The 22478-nt window shown below is 35.9% G+C and overlaps 1 protein-coding gene across 2 annotated transcripts in view; it reads right to left on the bottom strand.

The window, feature by feature from the left end:
- Positions 1 to 22478, bottom strand: part of Ascc3 (activating signal cointegrator 1 complex subunit 3) — a 312592-nt gene that overhangs the window by 105096 nt on the left and 185018 nt on the right. For both annotated transcript variants that reach the window (XM_060373328.1, XM_060373327.1), the window contains exons 31-36: positions 18628 to 18765; positions 18416 to 18536; positions 17115 to 17247; positions 13906 to 14031; positions 2058 to 2169; positions 1760 to 1894 (exon numbers count right to left, since the gene is read on the bottom strand). In XM_060373328.1, the coding sequence (XP_060229311.1) occupies positions 1760 to 1894; positions 2058 to 2169; positions 13906 to 14031; positions 17115 to 17247; positions 18416 to 18536; positions 18628 to 18765 (765 nt within the window). The remainder of the gene's footprint in view (positions 1 to 1759; positions 1895 to 2057; positions 2170 to 13905; positions 14032 to 17114; positions 17248 to 18415; positions 18537 to 18627; positions 18766 to 22478) is intronic.

Below are 22478 nucleotides of genomic sequence, written 5' to 3'. Positions count from 1 at the left end.
ATACTGAGAAATGGAAGCTTGAAATTCAGAAAATATTTAGGGAAAGAATATGATAAGATGACCTGATTAGATCCTTTCTTTTGCTTCTAAAGAAAGGATTCTTTTCTGACAAATACTATAAAGGCAATAACATAATTATATTCCTATTCAACAAGAGATACTATTTCTTTAGCAAAGTAGAAAGTAATATGTTAGTAATTACACAGATGGTATAAATTCCAATTTATTTTAGGAAAATCGACATGTGGCTGAATGTAAGCGTCTACATAACTATCTCTTCCAAGAGGAGAAAAGGTGTATAAAAGCGTATCATACAGCAATTAAAACAACTCTTTGATAATAACTGAAGGGAAATGAGGTTTTGGTGAATCAATGTTTTGACTTTTTCATTCTATGGTCATCTTCTAACACATTTGCTCTGCAAATAACAACCATACTATAACATTTCTGAGAAAAGAAAAAAATTTCAAATAACATAACTTCTAGTTTGATCAACACGAAACAAAAGCCAAAGTACAAATATATGTTGCTTAAGAAATGAAAATGCTTCTTTCTTTTAAAAAATAATTTTTTCAAATTTCTGTGCCTTTAAAATATTTTCATGTTTTAAAATTAAAATATAACTACATTGTTTTCCCATTCCCTTTCCTCCCTCCAAGTATTCTCATGTACCTCCCCTTCCCTTCCCTTTTACTCTCTCTCAAATTTCATGCCTCTATTTTTTGTTATTACATATATGTATATAACCCTAAATAAGTAAATATAACCTGCTCAGTCTGTACAGTTAGTTGTGTGTATACATGTGTATATAACTATACATATGTATAGTTAGTCATGTGTATACAACTAAACTTGGGTTCTCTAGAAGAGTGGCAGGTGCTCTTAACTGCTGAGACATCTCTCTAGCATTAAAAATGAGAATTTCACCATTGACAAGATGAGACTTAAGCAAACACTGTAGTGGGCTGGGGAAATAGACCAGTAGGCATAGTGTCTGCTGTATGAGCACCAAGAGCTTCATTTGGATCCCTCCCAGCAGCATAAAGAGCCCAACATGGTGGGACACACCTGTAATCCTAGCATTTGAAAGACAGAGAAAGGCGAATCCCTGGAGCTCATTGGCCGGCCTGAAGTTATTGAAGGTGCAGGCAAAATAAGACCCCCATCATCACCTGCACTGTGCAGATTTTATCTTAAACTTCAACATTAAATTTAGGCTTTAGCTTTTTGGGGAAAATGGAAAAAGAAGAATATAATAGATTGACTACATGATATATCTTGTACATTTTTCTTTTCAGAAGGTGCTAGATGGGAAGAGGGGAGCGGGCACTAAAGAGCTTTCTTGGTGTTAATTTGAAACAGAATGTAGTCACAGCGATCCTTAAAAAAAGGCTCATTAGTAGCATCACAGTTAGTACCAAAAAGGAACCATCCAAACAAATAGCAAGTTTCCAATCTCAGCTAGAGGGGCCACTCAATCCTCAGCCTTGCTCCAGACAGTGCAAAATACACCACTAATCCTGGCTCACCTATCAATAGCACTGATTCTACTCAGGAGAATCCTGCTATGGATGGGTCATACGGTCACATTTGTCCCAAGGTTATCCTACATAAAAATGGAAAGAAACTTTGTTTGAAAGATGAAAGACCCTCCTGAACACTCTCTGGTAAAGTTTCGAAACCAGAAACAACTTAAGGTTCAAATTATAAAAGAAGGCATAAAGTAAATATACAAAAGCCACAGTAGTAGAAAACTCACACTTAGTATTGAAAGCAATTCTTCAATGCTGCACTCAGGTTTCAAACGGTCCTTGAACATTTTGACTGTTTTGTGCTTCAAATAGTAATAGGAGGCAATTTTGCCACATTCCAGAGGCTCAATGCTGCGATGATCCTATTTCAAATAAAGATTAAAGAAGGTGAGTCATACAGTGGAGGTCCACCTTCCTCAGAGGGTAAGTGCGCACACTGTAGTTGCTACCGACACAGAATTGTTGCGCATTTGAGTAGCACAAGCCCCAGACACCTTACTGTCAAGAGCTGGACCAGAAGCCTACCTCTCCAAGTTCAATGCAGTGGGAAAGCTCCAACTCAAGCAGACACTTCTCAATCAGATGCGACAGGAACTTGTTAATGGATTCATGGCTGATGTCACCCAAGTTGTAGTAGCTAGAAAAAAGTGAGGTCAGTTTCAAGATGTGTCTACTAGAATTGTCACATCAACTTTACAATCTTTTCAGAAATTTAACAGCATGATTTACAGCAAATAGAAAACTCAATGAAAAACTGAACAACCACAATTAACACTCCAATTGTACAGGTCAAAAGCCCAATACTAAAGTTTGAGTTTGCCAACACTAAGGAAAAAGATAAAATACTAAAATAGACAAATCACATGAAAAAACTTTTAAACATGTAAATCTTAAGAAAATGATATATTTATTATAAGTTAAACAAAAAACCAAAATGTAACAGCATAGAATTATATAATGAAGATTAAATACTTGCTAACTTTAATTAAATACTGACTCTATCATCAGCACAGGATTTAAAAAAAAATGTATGAAAAGGCACTTTCTTATGTTAAACTTGGTTTTAATTCATTTTACCCATCTTTTCCAAAGTAGCCTTATGCACTGAATTTAGAAATTGTGAAATGCAAAGTTTGGCTGAAAACAATACACTCATGCACGCACTCTTCTTGATAACTTTACAAGACAATCAGAACTACTAATCTTTAGTGGTATGGGAGTTTTCCTAAGAAATTTTGAGAATTTTTCTCCTAGTGTTTTTGCAACAAGATGTTCTAATGCCTGTAAGGAAAACCATCAAGCTAAAATAAAGCAATATATCTTGCAATGCACAGGTTCCAGCTCTGCATAGTTTCTAAATAAAAACTGTAAGAACATGTAATTCAGTTGACCATTCATTTTTTACTTCAACAATGAAAGGCAAATCCCTGACCACAAGAAGTTTGTACCTGGGAGTGAAGGTTACATGAAAAATCATGGCAATTTCCTAATTCCTGACAGTAAATGTGACTGGAGTCACCATGGATAATCTATATAATATCCCACCTCTCTTCTCATTCAAAGGAAGGATAAGAGTGGAAACTATGGTCTTAGAGACTTACAGACGATTTTCACTAATATCCCACCAGGCTGGCTTCAATATCAGAACAGGACAGGAAAAAAATTGTCTACAGTCTCAAATGAAAGAGACTGTCAACAATCTCATAGGAAATCACCATCAGACAGGGATGACTCTTTGTGGAAGACATTTTCAATTTCTTCAAAAGTTAAAACTTATTTAAAAATATCCCAGCGAAGAATTTAAAATCACATCAGGATAAATTTAAACAGAAAGAAGTAGTGCAGATGATGATGAACACTACAGTGCATCTCCCATGACATTCCTAAGATGCCACAATTTGAAATGTCTACATTCACCAAAGTCTTCATTGTCGAATGGCCAGTAAAGGACTAGATTTCGTTTAGCAAAACAATCTTTCATAAGACAAGACAGTTACTTTTTGTTCATGGAAAAACTACTGCTGTTCAAACAAATGGCCTCTTGTGAACCTCAATGCAGCACTTTCAATGAACAGATAACAAAAGTACTGAACTCTATGTATCATTAATATAAACAGAGTGCTCATATTCATGACACTGGCCTACATGGAAATAAAAGGAAGCATTAGAAAAAGTCAAGAACTATTTCCTTTATCCTGGCAAATGACTAATTTTTGGTATTTAGTTAAGATAATTCTTTCCTAAATTAAGGTGAAAATAAATATTCTGGACACATTGGGCTGTAGTTTAGTGGATAAGAGCACTGGATCATCTTCCAAAGGACCCAGGTTCAATATCCAGTATCCACATGATGGTTCACACTATTTGTAACACCAGGAGATGTGATTCCCTCTTTTGGTCTCCACAGGCACCATGTAACCATACCACACACAAGCATACACGCAGGCAAAACATCATACAGTAAAAGAGAAAATAATAAAAAATTCTGGATACTTGAAATATCACATGTAAACAAATGTCCATACTACTAAATGTGTTTCTCTTCTATTTTCAATCCCCAAGATTAGACTTTTCAAACTTTATGCAACAAGAGGATTCCTTCTGTTTCTGCCACATTTGGGCTTGCTATTCCTATGCACGCCTATATGATTTACAATTACCTGCACTAGTGCAGTTTAATAAAGTTGTTCCTAAGTAAAAGTACTACTAAAATGTGCCCACAAAAATGCATTAGGAGTATCATTTTCAGAATAAGAAAAAAAGTCCGTATGAAAATGAATGTTTAGAAAACAATATTACCATGAAAAATTAAAATTCTACTTTTAAGTTTATTAGGTTATTTAATAAAAAAGCTCATGGATACTGTTACGTATCAACTAATAATTGTTATCCTAAATATTTAACTGGAATGCCAAATTGCCACTTTATACTATCATAAAAATGTTAGATGTAAACCTATTTAAAACAATCAATTATAAACTTCCTTGAGACAGATATTTTCAGTATCTGTTTTGCTTCATTCACTACATTCTGTTTCATTTTACTTTACTCACTATAATTATATTTTGGTGGTGAATTTCCCTTCTAAGTGTTTTTGAGGCCTAATTTCATGCATATAACACAGCCAGTAAAAACATTTTTGCAACCATATAAAATCAATTGCTAAAAGAAAAAACTCTGATCAAATTCATGCTGTCTTTGAGAATACAAATTATTCAAATCTAACCACTGAACAACCAACTTATTCTAAAAGGAAAGACTTAAAGTTGTTACCAATATGCATTTCTAATGTTTTTCTAAACATAGACAAAGAAACACAAATTCAATGCAAGTAATAACTAAGCTTCCCTGACTTCCATGAAACACATTCTTTGGCTGAATACTTGGTCTGAAGGCGAGATCACCTTTAACCATCAAAAAAATTCTGAAGAGTACATTTTCCCATCAAAATTACATATGTAATTTTTAAGACATTGTAAACAATATTAATGTAACACAATAATGTTTCAGAATGCGTAACATTCTGAGAGTCAATATATGCTGATGGTCTGACTGGCTGCACACACGTCCCCATTCTTACTCTAAGTGAACTTTGTTACTTCCCAGTTTCTAAATTAAGTACAAGCAAATTATGATTTTCAATAATCACTTTTCTAACTTGAAAAAGCATGTGGCAGCTAACTTGAAAGGTCTGTTTTCATGTTGTACTCTCGACAGTACAAAATTTATAATTTACTGATTATTTAAACAGTGACTTTTACACAACTGTTTAATTACAGGTAACAAGCAGACTGCAGTTTCATGCTCACTGTGTCGAATCATCAAGTCATTATCTTCCTCTGTTACAACCAGAAAGCCTGCCTTTTGTCAGCATGCTATTTCATTTCTTTCACAGAGAAAGGCAGTTTCACAATAATTGACTTGTCAGAAGCTCTAATTTATGAGACTGGGCTCTGTAAGATTTCTCTATATTGGACTTAACCTGCACACAAGCAGGGCTGAATATTTACAATGCTGTTAACAGGTGCTGAGTTGTTTAATGATTCTAATAGCCAGAAGCGTACTGAGAAAGCCAGCGGGATCACAATTACAGGCTGTTTGAACACAACAATTACTAGTCCCCTGAGAGTGTGAAAGTCAAAGGCAGTTGGATACTGACAGCATCTAGCACATGGGCTAGACAAGCTAACTTCTATTAGCAGTCCATTGGGAAAAGTCGTAACAAGCCTCTCCCTGAAATAAAAATTTAAAAGTCCATAAAATTTAAACAATCTAAACCTAAAACAACTTTAAAAAATTATCCTTTAAAGTCTTTATTCAAGGTAGAAATAAGAATTACACACAAGAAACCTTAGATTATATTTTTCCAACCTTAAAAGAGATGAAATTTCATCAACTAGGAATGAAAGAGGTTTTATAGTAAAGTGAAACAGAGACAAAGTTAGAACAAACAGTTTGGATTTAATGTGAACAGTGGCAGCCATTTCCGTTTTGGTTTATGTAAACCTGGCCAGATAGCTTGCTGGGAAAATTTCCATCAGCACTGAAATGCCACTGCAGTAACTGTCAGTGCTGGGAAGTCATTTGTTACAGCACCATGTTTTTATGTTCAGATTATGCAGCGGTAATAATGACACAAATAATGGAAGAGCGCTCAGGGACAGCTGAAAAGACCTCATTTTTGCCTAAATATATTCAAAAGCAGAGTAAAACTGAAAATACAAATTGAACCACAAGCTTAATTTGAAATGGCTTCTATCTTATGAAAACAATATATCTGTTTAAACAGATTTGAATGAGAGTGTATTCACATGCACATATAGACACATGTGTGGCTATAAACAGACACACAGCTTGTAAGCCAGGAACAGTGGATATTGTGGTACAGTGCTAGGTTTACAGAGGTGGCACGATTAATTGAAATGGGTAGAATAATCAGCTCATTCCTATTATCTATAAAGGACTGTCTTTTGAACAACTATTTCTTTTCTATGGCTAAATAAATCTATCACTTGGTTACACCCCCACCCAAACACATACAGAAGCCAGCTTGCATATATACATCCTTCCCAACTAAGTCAAATTTCATTTATGCCAATGGATGATAGGAAGCACGAACATTTTTTAAAATTATATATAATATAGCTGTTAATATGAGAAAACTACAGATTTTAAAGGAAATTTGCCCGTTTCCTCAACTCCTATGCCTTTGTGCAGAGCCCTGGGGATAGATGATTTTAACAGACAATAATAAAAAATATATAATCAAAGTCAGTCATGAGGATGTGAAGTAAAGGGATCACTTGCACACTATTGGTGGGAATACAAATTAGTACAGTTATTTTGGAAGATAGTATGGAAATATCCTATAAAAGTAAAATCAAAATTAACAACTGATCTAGCTGTCTGACTAGCAGTTACATACAGTGGTGATCTGAATGGGTTTGGCCCCCAACAGACACAGGTGTTTGAAGGCTTGACCTAAAGGGAGGGTTCTATTAGGAGGTGTAGAGCTAGTTGGAGGAAGTATGTCACTGTGGGGGTAGTTTTTGAAGTTTCCAATGCCCAAGCTCCACCCAGTGTGGCATGAGAGCATGCAGGAGACAGCATGCCTCTGCTGCCTGCAGATCAAGAGGTAGGATTCTTGAATCCTCTAGTACCATGTCTACTTACACAGTGCCACGGTTCCCACCATGATGATAGTGGACAGAATCTCTGAAACTGTAATCCAGCCCCAGTTAAATGTTTGCTTTTGTAAGAATTTCCTTGACCAGAGCAATAAAACTGTAAGTATCTAAAGGAACTGAATCCTGTATTTGAACTACTCTGCACTGCCATGTTCATCTTAGTATCTTCAACAACATCCAAACACCCATTAACAGATGAACAAATAGCACATACACACAAAAGAATACTACTCAGCCTTTAAAGAGAATGAGATGTATGCTCAGAGAACTAGATGAGTCTACATGGTATCATGTTTAACATTAATGTGCAGAATTTGAAAACAGTTTGCTAATTTTAGCAGGCAGGGCAAAAAGACAGAAAGGTGAAACACTGGTAAAATAATACAAAGTTTCAGTTACTAGGAAGAATGTGACTTCAGACAACACATATTTGAAAATGAATTAAATAACAGACTTTAAAGTTGTCACCGCAATTTTTGGCTATTACAAATAAAGCCACTATGAACATGGTAGAGTAAATGCCCTTGTACGGTACAGCATCTTTTGGGTATATGCTCAGGAGTGGTATAGCTGGGTCTTGAGGTATTCCCAGTTTTCTGAGAAAGAGGCAGATTGATTTCCAGAGAGGTTATACAAGTTTGCACTCTCACCAGCAATGGAGGAGGGCTCCCCTTTCTCCACATCCTTGCCAATATATGTTGCCCCTTGAGTTTTTGATCTTAGCTATTCTGGTGGGTGTAAGATAGAATCTTAGAGTTGCTCTGATTTGCATTTCTCTGATGGCTAAAGACATTGAGAATTTCTTTAAGTGCTTCTCAGCCTTTAGAGAATCCTCTATTGTGAATTCTTGGTTTAGCTCTGTACCCTATTTTTTAATTACATTATTTAATATGTTGATATTTTTAAATTTAATTTTATTTATAAATTTATTTGTTACAATGTATTCACTTTGTATCCCCACTGCAGCCCCCTCCCTTGTCTCTTCCCAGTCCCATCCGCCTTTCTGTTCTCCCCCTATATCCCTTCCCTAGTCCCCTGATAGAGGAGGTCCTCCTCCCCTTCTATCTGACTCTAGCTTCTCAGGTCTCATCAAGGCTATGTGCCTCATCTTCCTCTGTGGCCTGGCAAAGCTGCATCCCCCAGGGGGAGGTGATAAAAAAGCTGGCCACTGGTTCTTGAAAATGGACCACTAAAATAGGGAAGATGCTTAATTCTCATTCAGAAAGAAAAAAGTACAGACATCGGAAGCGGAGAAGATAGGGAACAGGACAGGAGCTTACCATAAAGAGCCTCTGAAATAATCTACCTACCAGGGTATCAAAGCAGACGCTGAGACTCATAGCCAAACTTTAGGCAGCGTGCAGGGAATCTTATGGAAGGGAGGAGATAGAAAGACCTGGAGGGGACAGGAGCTCTACAAGGAGACCAACAGAGCCAAAAAATCTGGGCCCAGGGGATCCTGCAGAGACCAATGTACCAACCAAGGACCATGCATGGAGAGGACTTAGATTCCCATTCAGGTAAAGACCATAGACAGTTCAATCTCCATGTGGTTTCCCTAGTAAGGAGAGCAGGGCTATCTTTGACATGAACCCAGTGGCTGGCTCTTTGCTCACCTCCCCATAGGGAGGGGTAGTCTTGCCAGGCCACAGAGGAAGACAATGCAGTCAGTCTTTATGAGACTTGATAGGCTAGGGTCAGATAGTAAGGGAGGAGGACCTCCCTTATTAGTGAACTAAGGGAGAAGAGAGAGGGAGCGTGGGACAGAGATGAGATGAGGGAGGAGCTACAGGTGGTATACAAAGTGAATAAAATGTAATAAGTAATAAATCAATAAAAACTAGCGAAATATAAAAAATGGGTTGTAGCTGATCTAACTTTTTTATGTATGTTCACAAAAACAGGTTTGAAAGCCTCTCTTCCTACACATTTTAAAGAAAAATCCAACTCTAAAATTAGTATTCAACAAACTCCAAAGCAAGTAGTCACTTCAATGAACCAGAAGACTGCATCATCACAATAAAACTGTTGGTTCTATAACATGTGCAAAACATATCTACATGGCTAGTCTCAAATCAGGACTCTTTTTACAGGATTTTACACAAAAGATACTACATAGTGGGCATAAACACCATACAATTAGCTCCCTAAGTAGATAATGCAAGTAGTGATAGCAACTTTATCAGAAACAAGATATATTATCATTTGTCATCTTCAAACATTACTGCACTTTAATTGCTGTACTTCCACAAAGCATTCACTGCAATCTGCAGACTAACTAACAAATAAAACCTTTAAGCAGACATGTCCTAAATTGTTTATTGAGTATAAATCTGACATACATTAGCATGGTAACGGAGGAGCTGAAGAGTACTGTTATATCCTCTAGGCTGCATGGTGAGAGCCACCAATATTGTGGATGTAATTTGTGACCCTTTTGAAGGTCATAACTCTTGGGGCCAGCTCTTGGGGTCTGGTTTGGTGATCCACTAGGTGTCAGGATTTTTTCTAATTGCTTGATGGAATGAATCAATGAGGATAACCTTGAAAAATTTCTATACGTACTCTTCACAACCCAGTAAGAATGCAGGACTCTGATCAAAGTCCCACAATGATACTGAACTCTCTCCTCAGCAACAGACTAAAGGCTTTGGAGAAAAATTAGCTGGTTACCACCACAATAGACAGGCCTGACATAATTTTCACCCTTTGGAACTAGACATTTGTGGCCACCACATGGAGCATGAGTATGCTATAATCTTGCTTAGCTTTGTATCTCAGCCTTTGTACTTTATCAGGGAAGGCTGCGTGAGAAGCCTGTGTAGTGCAGACAGCTGGAGGTGGTTCCAGCAGCAGACTCAGAAGACAGCACATCACCTAGGTAACTGTTTCTTCCTCTACAGCTCCTGGATGTATCTGTATGCACCCAGCTTCGCTCACATGATGGCAGCCACCAGAGGAATGGCCAGTTTTGTTTTGCATGTTAAAAGGCTATTGCGTACTCTTGCTTGCACTCTATCATGTTGTTTTGAGACACAGTCTTACTATGTAAGCCAACATAGCCTCAATCTTGTAGCACTGCTCCTGACTCAGCCTCCCAAGTGATGAGATTACAGGTGTAAAACTTTAGCAATTAAGTTTATTCATTTTAAAACTGTCATTCTAATTTTGTATGTAGCTAACAATGTTAGCTTGATTAAAAGTTGAGTTTGATTTAAAAAAAAAATGGATCTTAACTGGGTGTGTTGATGCACACCTTTGAACCCAGCACTGGGCACACAGAGGCAGGGTATATTTCTGTTGAGTTTGAGACAGGCCTCGTCCACACAGTGAGTTCCAGAGTAGCATCAGAGCTACATAGTAAAAGCCTGTCTCTATTCCCAGCCCCCAAATAAACGGACATAAATGGATCTGAGAATTTCTATCTTAAAACAGGAATATATAAACCACCGACAGGATTTATTATTATAACTGACCTAACTTATGACACAAAAAGATTCTGTCATGTGTTAAAACACTGCCATGGTACCAATTTCCCCCAGAATGAAAGCCAAAGCCTTAGCCCATACACTCCTACATGGCTTAGTCATCACAAAAAAGCAAAAACTTTCGTTTACTTGACTAATGCATCTTCAAAACAGCTAGTATTATGGCTGGGACTTGGGGTGTTATGCTGTCCAGCAAGCAACAAGGCTATTAAAAAGATAATTTCTGTATTCTGCAATGACTAATTGACCCAGAAAATCTGCGAACAGGTTTGTACTGCAGAATACGGACAGCTTCATTCTAACTAAAGTTACCTAAAATACTGACTTAGGTAGCTACTAAATAATAAATAAGTACACGTGCTGAGGATAGTCAAGAGTGGATACTTTTGCATCCTAAAAATGTGACCAGAATACTTAAGACTGTCACAGCCTGAGTGGCTATGAGGGCTGGGGAAGGTGTTCCACACAGGATCAACAGTGGCAGCAAAAACCCTAAGCGAGAGAAGCCTGTTTACTGGAGGTGCTGTGGGCACTCTTCCAGTACCTGTGGGAAATGCCCTGCAGGTCAAGGCAGCAGGGAAAGCAGCTGCCACAAGAAGAAACCTCATTAGGTCATTAAAATGGTGGACTCTTTCGACATGCAGTCCCCAAATTTTCACCAAGGCAGTGCTGGCCATCAGACACAGCTTGTGAGGCAATGTAGACTCTGCAACACATGTTGATCTACAAAATGACTGCAACAATGGGTGAACAGGAGACGCAGAAGTCACCAATACCCAAAGTTCCTTGGATCAAAAATCCAGTATGATGATTTCCCTTTAAAATTTCATCACTGTGTATCACTTCAAGTTCTGACTTTAATTACTACTGTTTATTATGGCTATCTATAGTTTTCCTCTCTCTAAAAACAAACAAACAAACAAACAAAAAAACAAACAAAATGAAGACAAACCAATCCAAACCAAAGTATATCTACTTTACATTTTCTACATAATTTAATTTTTGATAAATCCTGTTTGATAGAATACAAATGAAACTAGAACAGGGTAGACTAGAAGCAGGCGAAGAGTGACTGAAACTAGGGAAAGAAAAAGAAAGTAAGAAAAGATTGGTTCTGAAGCAAAGGTAAAATGATCAGTGGTAATATCAACAAAAGAAAATGAGATTAGAGAATTCTGATAGGTTTATGATTAATGTAGCTTTAGGTACAGTAAGAATGAAATGCTGGCAGAAGTCTGTGTTGTAGCATTCACACTGCTGGTGTGAAAATTCAGCTGTAACTTGATAAAGCGCAGACCCACCATCAGCACGCTTTGAAGCCCGATATCCAGGTGATATGTAGATGCAAAAAGAACCTCTAGAGAAGAACATACAAGGTGTGGTAAGAAGAGAACAGTGCTGCCTCAGTAGTGTGTAAAAGGGCCAGATGAGGGGCTCCTGCCCACCCAAACCACCAAAGGATGGTGTACAAAATAACTAGGCAGCATTCATCAAGAGGTAACGTTCTTCAGGTGCCGAAAGGTAAAAATGGCACAGGGTAGACAGAACAAAGGAGGTAAGTCAGCCAACTGTAATGTAGAATAGTATGTTGGATTCTAAGCGAATGGAGGTTTAGCAGGACAACAGGTAAAGCTGCAGGTTAGCAAATAGTTTTGTATAAATGTCAATTTCCTGAGTTTGAAAATTGTACTGTGATGTAAAAGATATTAGCATAGGGAAGATAGGTTTGGAATAGAGTTTCTTGGTATTATTTTTGAAAAACTTTTCTTGAATTCTTTCAAATGAAACCTTAGAACTTTTATTTTTATAAAATAAAAAAGGCAATGTTTTTTTGGACAAAGTAAGAAACAAACTGCAATCTGGTATCAAATTCACTTGTACTGTAGGCCATGTTCTTAATTTTACCAGCACCATCCCAAATGTCTTAATAGTTAAGGGACTCTAAGGAGAGACAGTCATTTAAGACTGCTATCTGTATAAGGAGAAATGCTGGCTGAAAGAAAATTTCTGTGGACACTAACAGTATGATTTCATAATGACATTTTTAAAAAATGATTTCTCTGTTAAAGATCTCTTTATGGCTTACTATTTCATCAGGAATATCTCAGATTTGACCCTTGCTCTATTTCCTCTGTATACATGACAGCCCTCAGCACCTTCTCCTATTAGTAAACACCTTTCTAACCGGTCTTTCTGTTGTAACTGTCTTCCCATCCCAACTGATGCTCTTCCAAAATTTCTAGGAATCAAAACACAGCAAAGCCTAATCTGATATGGTAATTCATGTATAAGCACTCACACTGGCTCATTTTCTTCCCTTCTGAGAGGATCAGGGGTGCACACTGATGTAGAGGTGAATGGGACACAGACCCTGTTCCCTCCAATGCTTTCATCTACTTCCTGATGAAGTCACGCTTCACCCTCACATTCTTTACTTTCCTGACGACATTAAGTTTTCATATGCCCAAAACACCAACGACGCTTCCAAACCCCAGGACCCTTTGCTTTTATTTTTCTGTCTAAATGCTTTATACCTTTTCTACTCCTGTTCTTTATTCAAGATCTGGAGTGTCACATCCTCTGGGAAGCTGTCACTTTCACAGGCTTAAATACAGTTCTTTTAGAGTACTTGTCATCCAAATTCTAGTGCTTACTCATGTCTTTCCTACATGAAACAGGAGGCAACAGAGACAAGCGATGTATACTCATATGTATGTTTCAGAGTATGACTTAACATCTAAAAAGTGCCGCCTAAATCAAGATCTAATACACTAGCAAGAGAAAAATAGAATCAAATACAAACATACTGCAATCTTATCTTCTCTCGTAGGGTTGTTAATCCTAAGAAAGCCTTATAAACTTCCCCATCCAACTTCTTTAGCACTGTTAATTTTCTCTCAGCTCCAATGGTATCTATGACAGTCATGACCACACAGTTCAGAAAATTTCTTTCTGTTTCCCAGTGTTTTGACTCTCAACTGCACTTGAAAATTATCCCAGAGCAATTTATACAAGTAAATGCACACAATCAACCATGCTCTCCTGTACTATGACACTATGAGACAATATATGATTTTCTGCCAAACTTGCATCTTTAGAATGTCCCAAGAACTGAGAAACACTCACAGATTTGGAGTTTCCTGAAAGTACTTGCACTTTCTGTGCATACAATTTGCATATAAATAGGCCCACACTTACCTGGGATTCATGAGCAGACGTCGGAAAAAATAAGTCCAGGTGATATAATCCATTGCATCTTGCTTTGATGCTATTGTACCTCCAGCAATCTCTGCATTTAAGTGGTCAGAGAGCACTCCTAATAAGCTAGATATTGAATAAGACACACACACAAAAAAATACAATGAACAATAAACACTTATTTCAGTCAAGGTTTAGGTTTTTATGTTACTGCTACAGAAAAGTGTTTGTGTAATTTATGTATTAGTAAAACACCTATGTATAATTTATATTAATTTATTACAGATTATTTGATGGTAACTGTTAAAAGTTATTGTGAACTTATCACTTAGCACCACGAACTTAAGAGCACATTGTTAACTATCACATACTTATTTAGGTCCTTTCTTGTTAAAAAAAAAAAAAAAGTACGCTGCACTGTTCAGGAGAATCTGAACAGAGTCCACAGAGCCCTATAGTAATACAGAATTTCCCTAGAAGGGCTTAAGTAGTAATAATCTGCTGAAAGCAATTACTACTGCCTGTCATTTAGTAAACACTCACAAACGGTAGTCCTTGCTATCATTTTTAAAGAAAAGAATGGATATATGGAAAAATAAAACACAGGCAGGAGGAAGGGAGCTAGACATTTATCGAGAGAAGATGAGAGTTAAGAAAGGAAGCTTGTAAGGGAAATGAGGAACAACGAAAATAACAGAAGAACTGGTAATACAGGGATGATAGGAGAAGCAAAGGTATTTCCTCCATTCACCCAGTGAGCATTAAATGCTTGGAAAAATTGAATAGCATTCTGTTAGGTATTATGGCATATACAAAGGTGATCAGATGTATTGAAAGACTGGGAGAAAAGATGGTAAGTTTCATTTCTTATGTAAAATAAAAAAGAAAGCAACATCTAGAAAAAAGAAGGAGGGGCTAAATTACATAAGGAACATATGCAAGTATTAAAATTAGTTTTTGCAAAGGGCATGAATTAAAAAAAACTGAATAAAAAAACAATGTAAAAATGTTCTTTATTTCAATCTCAATTTACTTGTAACAGCAAAATGGATACAGTGAGCATGAAAAGTACTGGCAATCTCTATTTGAGGGCTGACTATAATCTAGCAACCTCATTTTTTTCATCATAATCTGGTAAGAGAAACATTTACATGTGCTAGCATGTAAATGTTAGTTGCTTTCAAAGATCAGAATATGATGACTTTTGTATTGTGTCAGTTTCAGTAATTTTTTTTATTGAATGCTTAAATTTAATAAGCAAATTCACATCCTGAAAGATTTATACCTTTCTTCACGATCAGATCTAAGTTTCTTGCCAGATATAAATACCATGCTGTATAAATACGTCAAGTTTTAAAAATTAAGCAGGCCGAGTGCTCTTATCCAGAAGTACTCTTTCCTCGCTCACCTTCCTTTAAGGAACAGTGATCAGAAAATGCTTCATTGTATAGGGTTAAAATACATGAGGACAAACGTTAAATTTTTTCAGATCATGTGGTAATCACAGCATTTGTACTTTTGCCTTCATTTTCTAAATGTCCATTCCACATACACAAACTTTGAAGAAGCGAAATATATGAAGCTTCTGATAAAGAAAATCCAATCTCAGTAATGAAGGAACACTAACTCTGAAATTATAATTGGGTTATAAAAATAATCATCTCACTCTATAAAAGCTGTTATCTCTATTATAAGTACACATTAATTTCCCCATTTTACTCTTTGAGCTAAACTGTAAAAGTAATTTGTGTGAAGTTGTTTGTAATATCTTTTTAATAGCTATTATTTCTTTCTAATCCTGATATTAAGACATGAACATTTAGAAAATTTCAAAATACAAGCAAACATGTAAACAGCAGAGCCTGGTGGTGGAGAGCCGCCACTCCAGGTTCTTGGGGAAGGGGCTAAAGGCATGAAAGCTCCAATTTCAAGGCCTGCGTAGGCTACATAGGAAGTTCAAGATTAGCCTTGGTAACTCCATGAAACCCTGTCTCAAAATAAAAAGAAAGAGGCCAGTAATACATTTAGTGGTAGGGGCTGGCATGCCTCAGGGACCTAGGTTCAATCCCAAGACAACACACACATAAAAGCAAAAGCAAGCAAACAAAAAGTAACCACTAACTTCTGGAACTGTTGAAGTCTTTAATAAATGTTTATTCATATTTTAACATTTACTTTTATTTTCAAGCTGCATGCCTGTATGTGTGTGGGCATGCGTTTGTTTCTGTCTCTCTGTGGAGCTTGGTGCATATGAACCACTTGGAGGCAAGAAGAGACTATAACATTCCATTCGAGTAGCAGTTATAGTGGTGTGGAATAAAATTCTTGAATTATATAAGATCAGCAATATAAACCTAACTATAGGCCTCCTTAATATGGACATTATTTATTGCCAAAAGAAAAGTACCTAAAACAAATACCAAGTAAAATACAAATTTCTCAGAAAAGTAACATGTACTGAATGCTTTCCTCACCACAGAGCATTATTCATCTGATCCCTATAAATACAAATGAACTAGCTAGAATTGCTATCACCCCCACTTTACACATAATGAAGTAAGAAACAAATTGCTCAATGCCATGCTGGTACATGGCAGAGCTCAAAATTCAACCTGGGTCACCTGGTGCCAGAACCAATGGATCAGTGCATAGAGCAGCCTTAAGGGTATACACCAATTTTTCTCCTGCAATAATAGTCACAGTTTCATGTTGTCTCACAGTAATAACTGCATTGTAAAATTCTACTACTTTTTAGTAAAACATAGCCAGGACAAAATAAACTTAAACAAAAGGCACCCCCTCCCCCCAACAAAAACAAAAACCAAGCATGGGGTCTGTTTTGTGTTGGACAATTACTCCTAGGTATCAGGCCTGTCCCATAGTGTGGCTGATACACAGTGTCACTCCACTGGTGAGAACCCATTTCCCAGGAGGTATCAATTGCAAATAGTTTCTTTGTTAGTATCTTTTGTTTTATTTTGTTTTTATTTCTGTTAGAGAAAGAGAGGACAGAAAAGAAAGGAGGTTGCATGAAAATGAAGTTTGGTGGGAAGGGAGGTGGGAGATAATCTGGGAGGAGTTGGGGGATGGGAAAGAATATAATAAAAAAACACTGTATAACAAAACTTATTTATAATAAAAACATAACTAGAAAAACACCAGGTAACTATGAAATGAAGCCCTTTACATTAGTTTACAACCAAACTTACCTTGATTCTACTGGGAAAGGTTCATAAAGGAACTTTTTATAAAAATCTTTTTTTATATCATGAACTAGAATTACAGCTTTGCCTTGGTCATCAAACTGGGGCCTCCCAGCTCGCCCCATCATCTGCAGCACATCTATGAAGGAGAGAATAAGAGGCATTCTGCAGTGACACTGAGCATGAGGTACAACTATTGATCAGGGTGTGCTTCTAAGAGCAAGAACTAACACAACAGAGTATTCTAAGAACATGTGTGCTTCTTTGATCGCTACTAATAGGGTCCCTAACTTATAAGTAAGTGACTGTGATTTAAATTTGAACCTTTTTTTTTTTTTTGGCAGGTTTCTCTGGCTCATTGGCTGTCCTGGACTCACTTTGTAGAACAGGCTGGACTTGAAGTCATAGAGATCTGCCTGCCTCTGACTCCTGAGTGCAGATTACAGGCATGTGCCACCATACCCAGCTTTTAAGTCCTGAACTCTTAAAAACGGTAGCTTATACTATTTCTGAAATAAATTTTTCTTGAGTTACATGATTTAAGATGCTCTTTATGAATATTGCTATTTTAGGGCCTGTGGAAATGGTTCAGTGGAAAATGCACTTGCTAGACAACCACGAGGACAGACGTTTTGAGACCCAGCACTGACTCTACTACAAAGGGTAGAAGGCTATGGCAGCCTTTCTGAATCTCAGCACTTAGGAGGCAGTTACTCGACTAGATGAACTTGGGGTTCAGCAAGATGCTGTGCTTTAGTTAATAACGGTACACAGTGATTGTGAAAGACAACTGCTGCCAGCTCTGGCCTCTTCCTGCATGTACATGCACACACTGCTGATGTGCCCTGACACACAATGTGAGCACACATACATGCCTGCACACACGAAATACATAATATTTCTGTTTTAACCAAGTAAGGAAAACTGAGGCCCATACAGAAAAACCTCTCCTCCCAGGGCATTTGTTTATTTGGATAAGAAATCTATTTAGTCTATTTAGTTCTTATCTTTCATCCTCCTGGAGAATAACACTCCCTTCTTTTATTATATATAGGAACCTTTGCAGTAGTGTATAATCTAAAATTTTTAAATCTATTAATTGTGGTGTCCAATCAAAATTTCCTATCCCTAATAGTTATTAACCAGGTCTTTTATTTTCTGAAGCATTTGTATTGAAAATGAACACTTCTTAATTTCTTTAGCACTACTTAAAGGGGATGAATTCCCAAAATTTAATTTATATAAACCTAAGCTGAAAAGGATAACAAAATACAAGCTTAATATTTCTTTAGAGTAAGAGAAATTACCTGTGATGGGAAAATCCACATAACGTCTAGTTTTTCCATCATAATATTCAGTTCCTTTAATAATTACTAAGTGAGCTGGAAAGTTTACACCCCATGCTAACGTGCTTGTAGCAATGAGAACCTAAAAAAAAACAAAAGATAATATAGCTAAGTAAAATAAAACTTTTATGTTACTTTTAAATATGTGTTCATGCGGGAGGGAAAAAAGCTACCTGAACTTTACAGTTCACAAACAGCTCTTCTACAGTTTTCCGGTCTCTTTCATGCAGCCCAGCATGATGCATTCCGATTCCAAAAGCTAGAGTCAGCTTCAGGTTGGAATCTCTTATTGTTCCAATGATGTTCTCCATCTACAAATGCAAGCACAAATTCAAGATGTAGGTGCACTTGCTTTCAAATATTCATGAATTTCAATTACATTTGATTGACACTGCTGTGTTTTTTTCTTTTAATGATAGTATATGGGAATAAATATATAGTTTTCAATAAATCTGGGTAAACTGAAAAGACTTCCTACTTGGTAAAAACATATTCTTCATTTTACCCATTTTAATATTATGCTGTAAGAAAAAAATATGATGATAAACAGAAGCTCCCTTTAATGATTAAAGACTATCTAAAATGATATAATATTGTCTAAAAAGGTTCAATCTTATTAAAAATTATTTTTTTGATTTGAGCTTAAAATTGAGAAAATGAATCCTACCAGACAGAAATTATTTCAATAGTTTTCATAATGAACCTATTGGCCGTTAAAGAAGTCACTTCTCTGACCCTTAGTTTCTTTATCTGTAAAGAATAGTAATCCTATACATGTATTTAATCCTGCCCCCATTAGAGTTATGTAATAATAGCTACTAGTAACTAGCCTAATATGTAAATTTGCCAACAGGTCAAAAGGGTTTGAAGATGCTTGAAGGATGCCCATCCCAAACTTCTCTCCCAGAAAAGCTCATAAAATCGTATCAGTCTGAAAATTTTCAATCATTAAAAAAAATCAGATTTACTATTTTTTCTTATATCTCATTGTTTTAATCAGCAGTGAAGCTAAAGGCCTTTCATATTTCCTGGCTTTTCTTTTCTTTTTGGGTGAATTAACATTTGACTTTAGTAGATGTGACAGCTCTCTTTTTCTTATTAGTATGTATCTATCTCTTTGTGATTATGGGTACCAGCTCTCTGTCCATAATACATCCTTATCTAGCTTTTCAAACATCATTTTACTTAGTATTTGAATTAACCTGTCAGACTTAAAGTTTCAAAGTATTCATGTATGTTTTATTATTTAGAATTTTTGCTCAAACATCTATAAAACATGTATTTACCTACAATTCTGTTGTGGTTTTTATTGTGTCTAAACAATTATATACATTTTATTTTTACAGTGAAATTATGGTGAAAATCCAAAGTGTCTTTTTTATCAAGTAAACTGGCAATATGATTCCTCACTTCAAAGTTAGACATGTAACTTCTTTTTTATTCAAAGTTTTTAATATATTCAGAATGATCATATATTCTAGGTTTTATATTTTAAAGAGTTCGAGTCTAACCTCCATTTAGCTTAGTTAAGTTTCACATGTCTACATGTTTTTTGAAATATATTTTATTAATATTCTTTGAATGTTCTACTTTTCTCTATTATACAGTGGAAATAATAAATGCAACACTAATTTGATGGCAATAAGAACATTTTATTACAAATTTTTTTTCCTTTAAAGTACTAAAGATAAAGTTCAATCTCTTTTGTTTGGTGATCCTCTCTGCTTGTCCTTAAAGCAAAGAATAGCTTTAGGGGCAGCATAGGAAGATCATAAACATTCAAACTATTTTAGATATCTCTATAGCCTTATCACTACATGCCACTAGTACTAACACTGAATGGAGAACTTGGAAAAAGTAACATGTACAATTTTATATGTTTGCGATGAAAATATAAATAATATTGCTTTAGATTTTATTTTGTTTTGCTCTTCTACTGACACTTCTATCATGTAACTTCTACCATACCTGCTACATTTCTTCCTTTGGATGAACATGAATTAACCATCTAAAAACTCTAATTATGGGACCTTTATCTGGCTGCTACAGTTTAGAAAAAAAAATACGTAAGTCCACATTATCCATACGAAGAATCACTGCTTCTATTCCTATTCATTTTGTTTTCATAATAAAAAACTTGTAAATTGTTAAAATGTGGGGAAAGTGATCTTATAGTAATACTTAAAAGACGGTAAAGTTTAATAGTAATATTAATTCATAGAAAGCAATTCATTGAAAAGACAATACTTTGAATAATATACACATCAGAAATTTTACTTATCAACCTTTATTGTATTAGCAGTTTATTCTACCTTGTAATATACAACTAACAGCATTTCTACATTTATCTGTGAATATAACAAACTTTCTCTGAAATTTAACATAACAAACACTGCCTGCAATGAAAGTTATTAAATTGCCTCATAAATTCTATGTGAACTGTGTAATTCCTAGGGTCCCAGGACAATCATAGCTCAAAAGTAATATGCCATTTGCCATTCAAAAACCAAAACTCCTTGTGATAGGAGGTTTGAGGAAAGAGGAGCTGTTTTACACTCTCCCTACCTCATGTTCACATAAATCAATGCATGAAAAAGAAAGCTTTGCCAATCTGAACTGAAAATCCCCGAAATCCTCAAGAGGGCAATCTCTCTCTCTCTCTCTCTCTCTCTCTCTCTCTCACACACACACACAAAAACCCAAACAACTTCATTTACTATCAGTTTCTACAGATGAATCTCAATTTTGTGAACACCAAAAAAGGAAAATTTATAGATGCTAATCACTTACATACTACTGGGCTAGACTGAAGGAATTTAATAGTACATTTTATCGAATCATATGTATTTTTTATTCTGTATATCTTGATCAAAACATTTTAAGTCAAGGAAAACAAACAAACAAACAAACAAACAGGGAAATGTTCATGTACTGAAAGCTGAAAATTTTAAGATACTTCTTCACCACATTCTATTTGCCTGCCACTGTGCTACCACTTTACAAAGCTTAGCACAGACCATCCTTCAAACAATGCAGCAGTGTTAACATCAGTTTATACAACACAGAATGTTTCAAATTAAATAGTCTCAATGATTTTGAAATCAATACAGTAACCTTTTTCAACTTCGATTCAATAAAATAAGATTCAAAAAACGTGTTTGAGTTACCATCTCAATCTCTCCAAGGGTACTTAGTACTACTCCAGGCAGATATAAGACACATTATTTATTAGGTAAAAATGGGTACCAAAGGACTAAACGGCTTAATTTTTGGTAAGATAGGATGCTTGCAGAATTATGACTAACTATAACAATGAAAATGATAATGTCAATTCCAATGTTCATTTCTGTTTAACAAATATTTGTTACAATGCACTGCTATTTTTCCAATAAACAGCCTTTGAAATATATCAGACCACCTAACAGTTAAACAAAAAAATTCAATATTGTACATAAAAGAGAAACAGATCTATATTCTTAGAAGGAGTGATCTGTTTAGGGGATGGGAGCAGAGGCACATATGTAAGCTGTTGAACCATTTACTTTAACTTAATAGAATTTTTTTATATTCTAAATTTATTATACTCAAAAAGCTTTTGTAGAGAGATAGGATTCCATTTAAGTAGATACATTACTCTGGGCCTAAAGTACATTCCAGTCAGAATATAATTCAGCAAGTTGATGACAATGCTGGCTCCAAAAGAAAGGAGACCAGATTGGACAAGAATGAGCTAACAGACTGTGCAGGCCAGTTCTGTCCCTTTGAGTGTGATATATTGTTTCAAGATGCTAAATCCTATAGCTTCTCAAAGCATATCTGTTATGCTGGTTTTCCCATTTTCACAGAATCCTCATTATCAGAATTCTGTACTCTTTTCAAAGCATGTCACACTCAGACCATATGCCACTGAATAATGCTTATCAATGGTCTGAACTGCTTAATAGAAGATGCACTAAGCAGAATCATGAAAAGCTACAAAGACTTTTAAAAACAGAAACAAACAGATCTCAGCAATACAGATGGT

The sequence above is a fragment of the Meriones unguiculatus genome, chromosome 20 (genome assembly GCF_030254825.1).
Source record: "Meriones unguiculatus strain TT.TT164.6M chromosome 20, Bangor_MerUng_6.1, whole genome shotgun sequence".
Classification (NCBI taxonomy): Eukaryota; Metazoa; Chordata; class Mammalia; order Rodentia; family Muridae; genus Meriones; species Meriones unguiculatus.
This window is presented reverse-complemented; position numbering and strand designations above follow the sequence as displayed.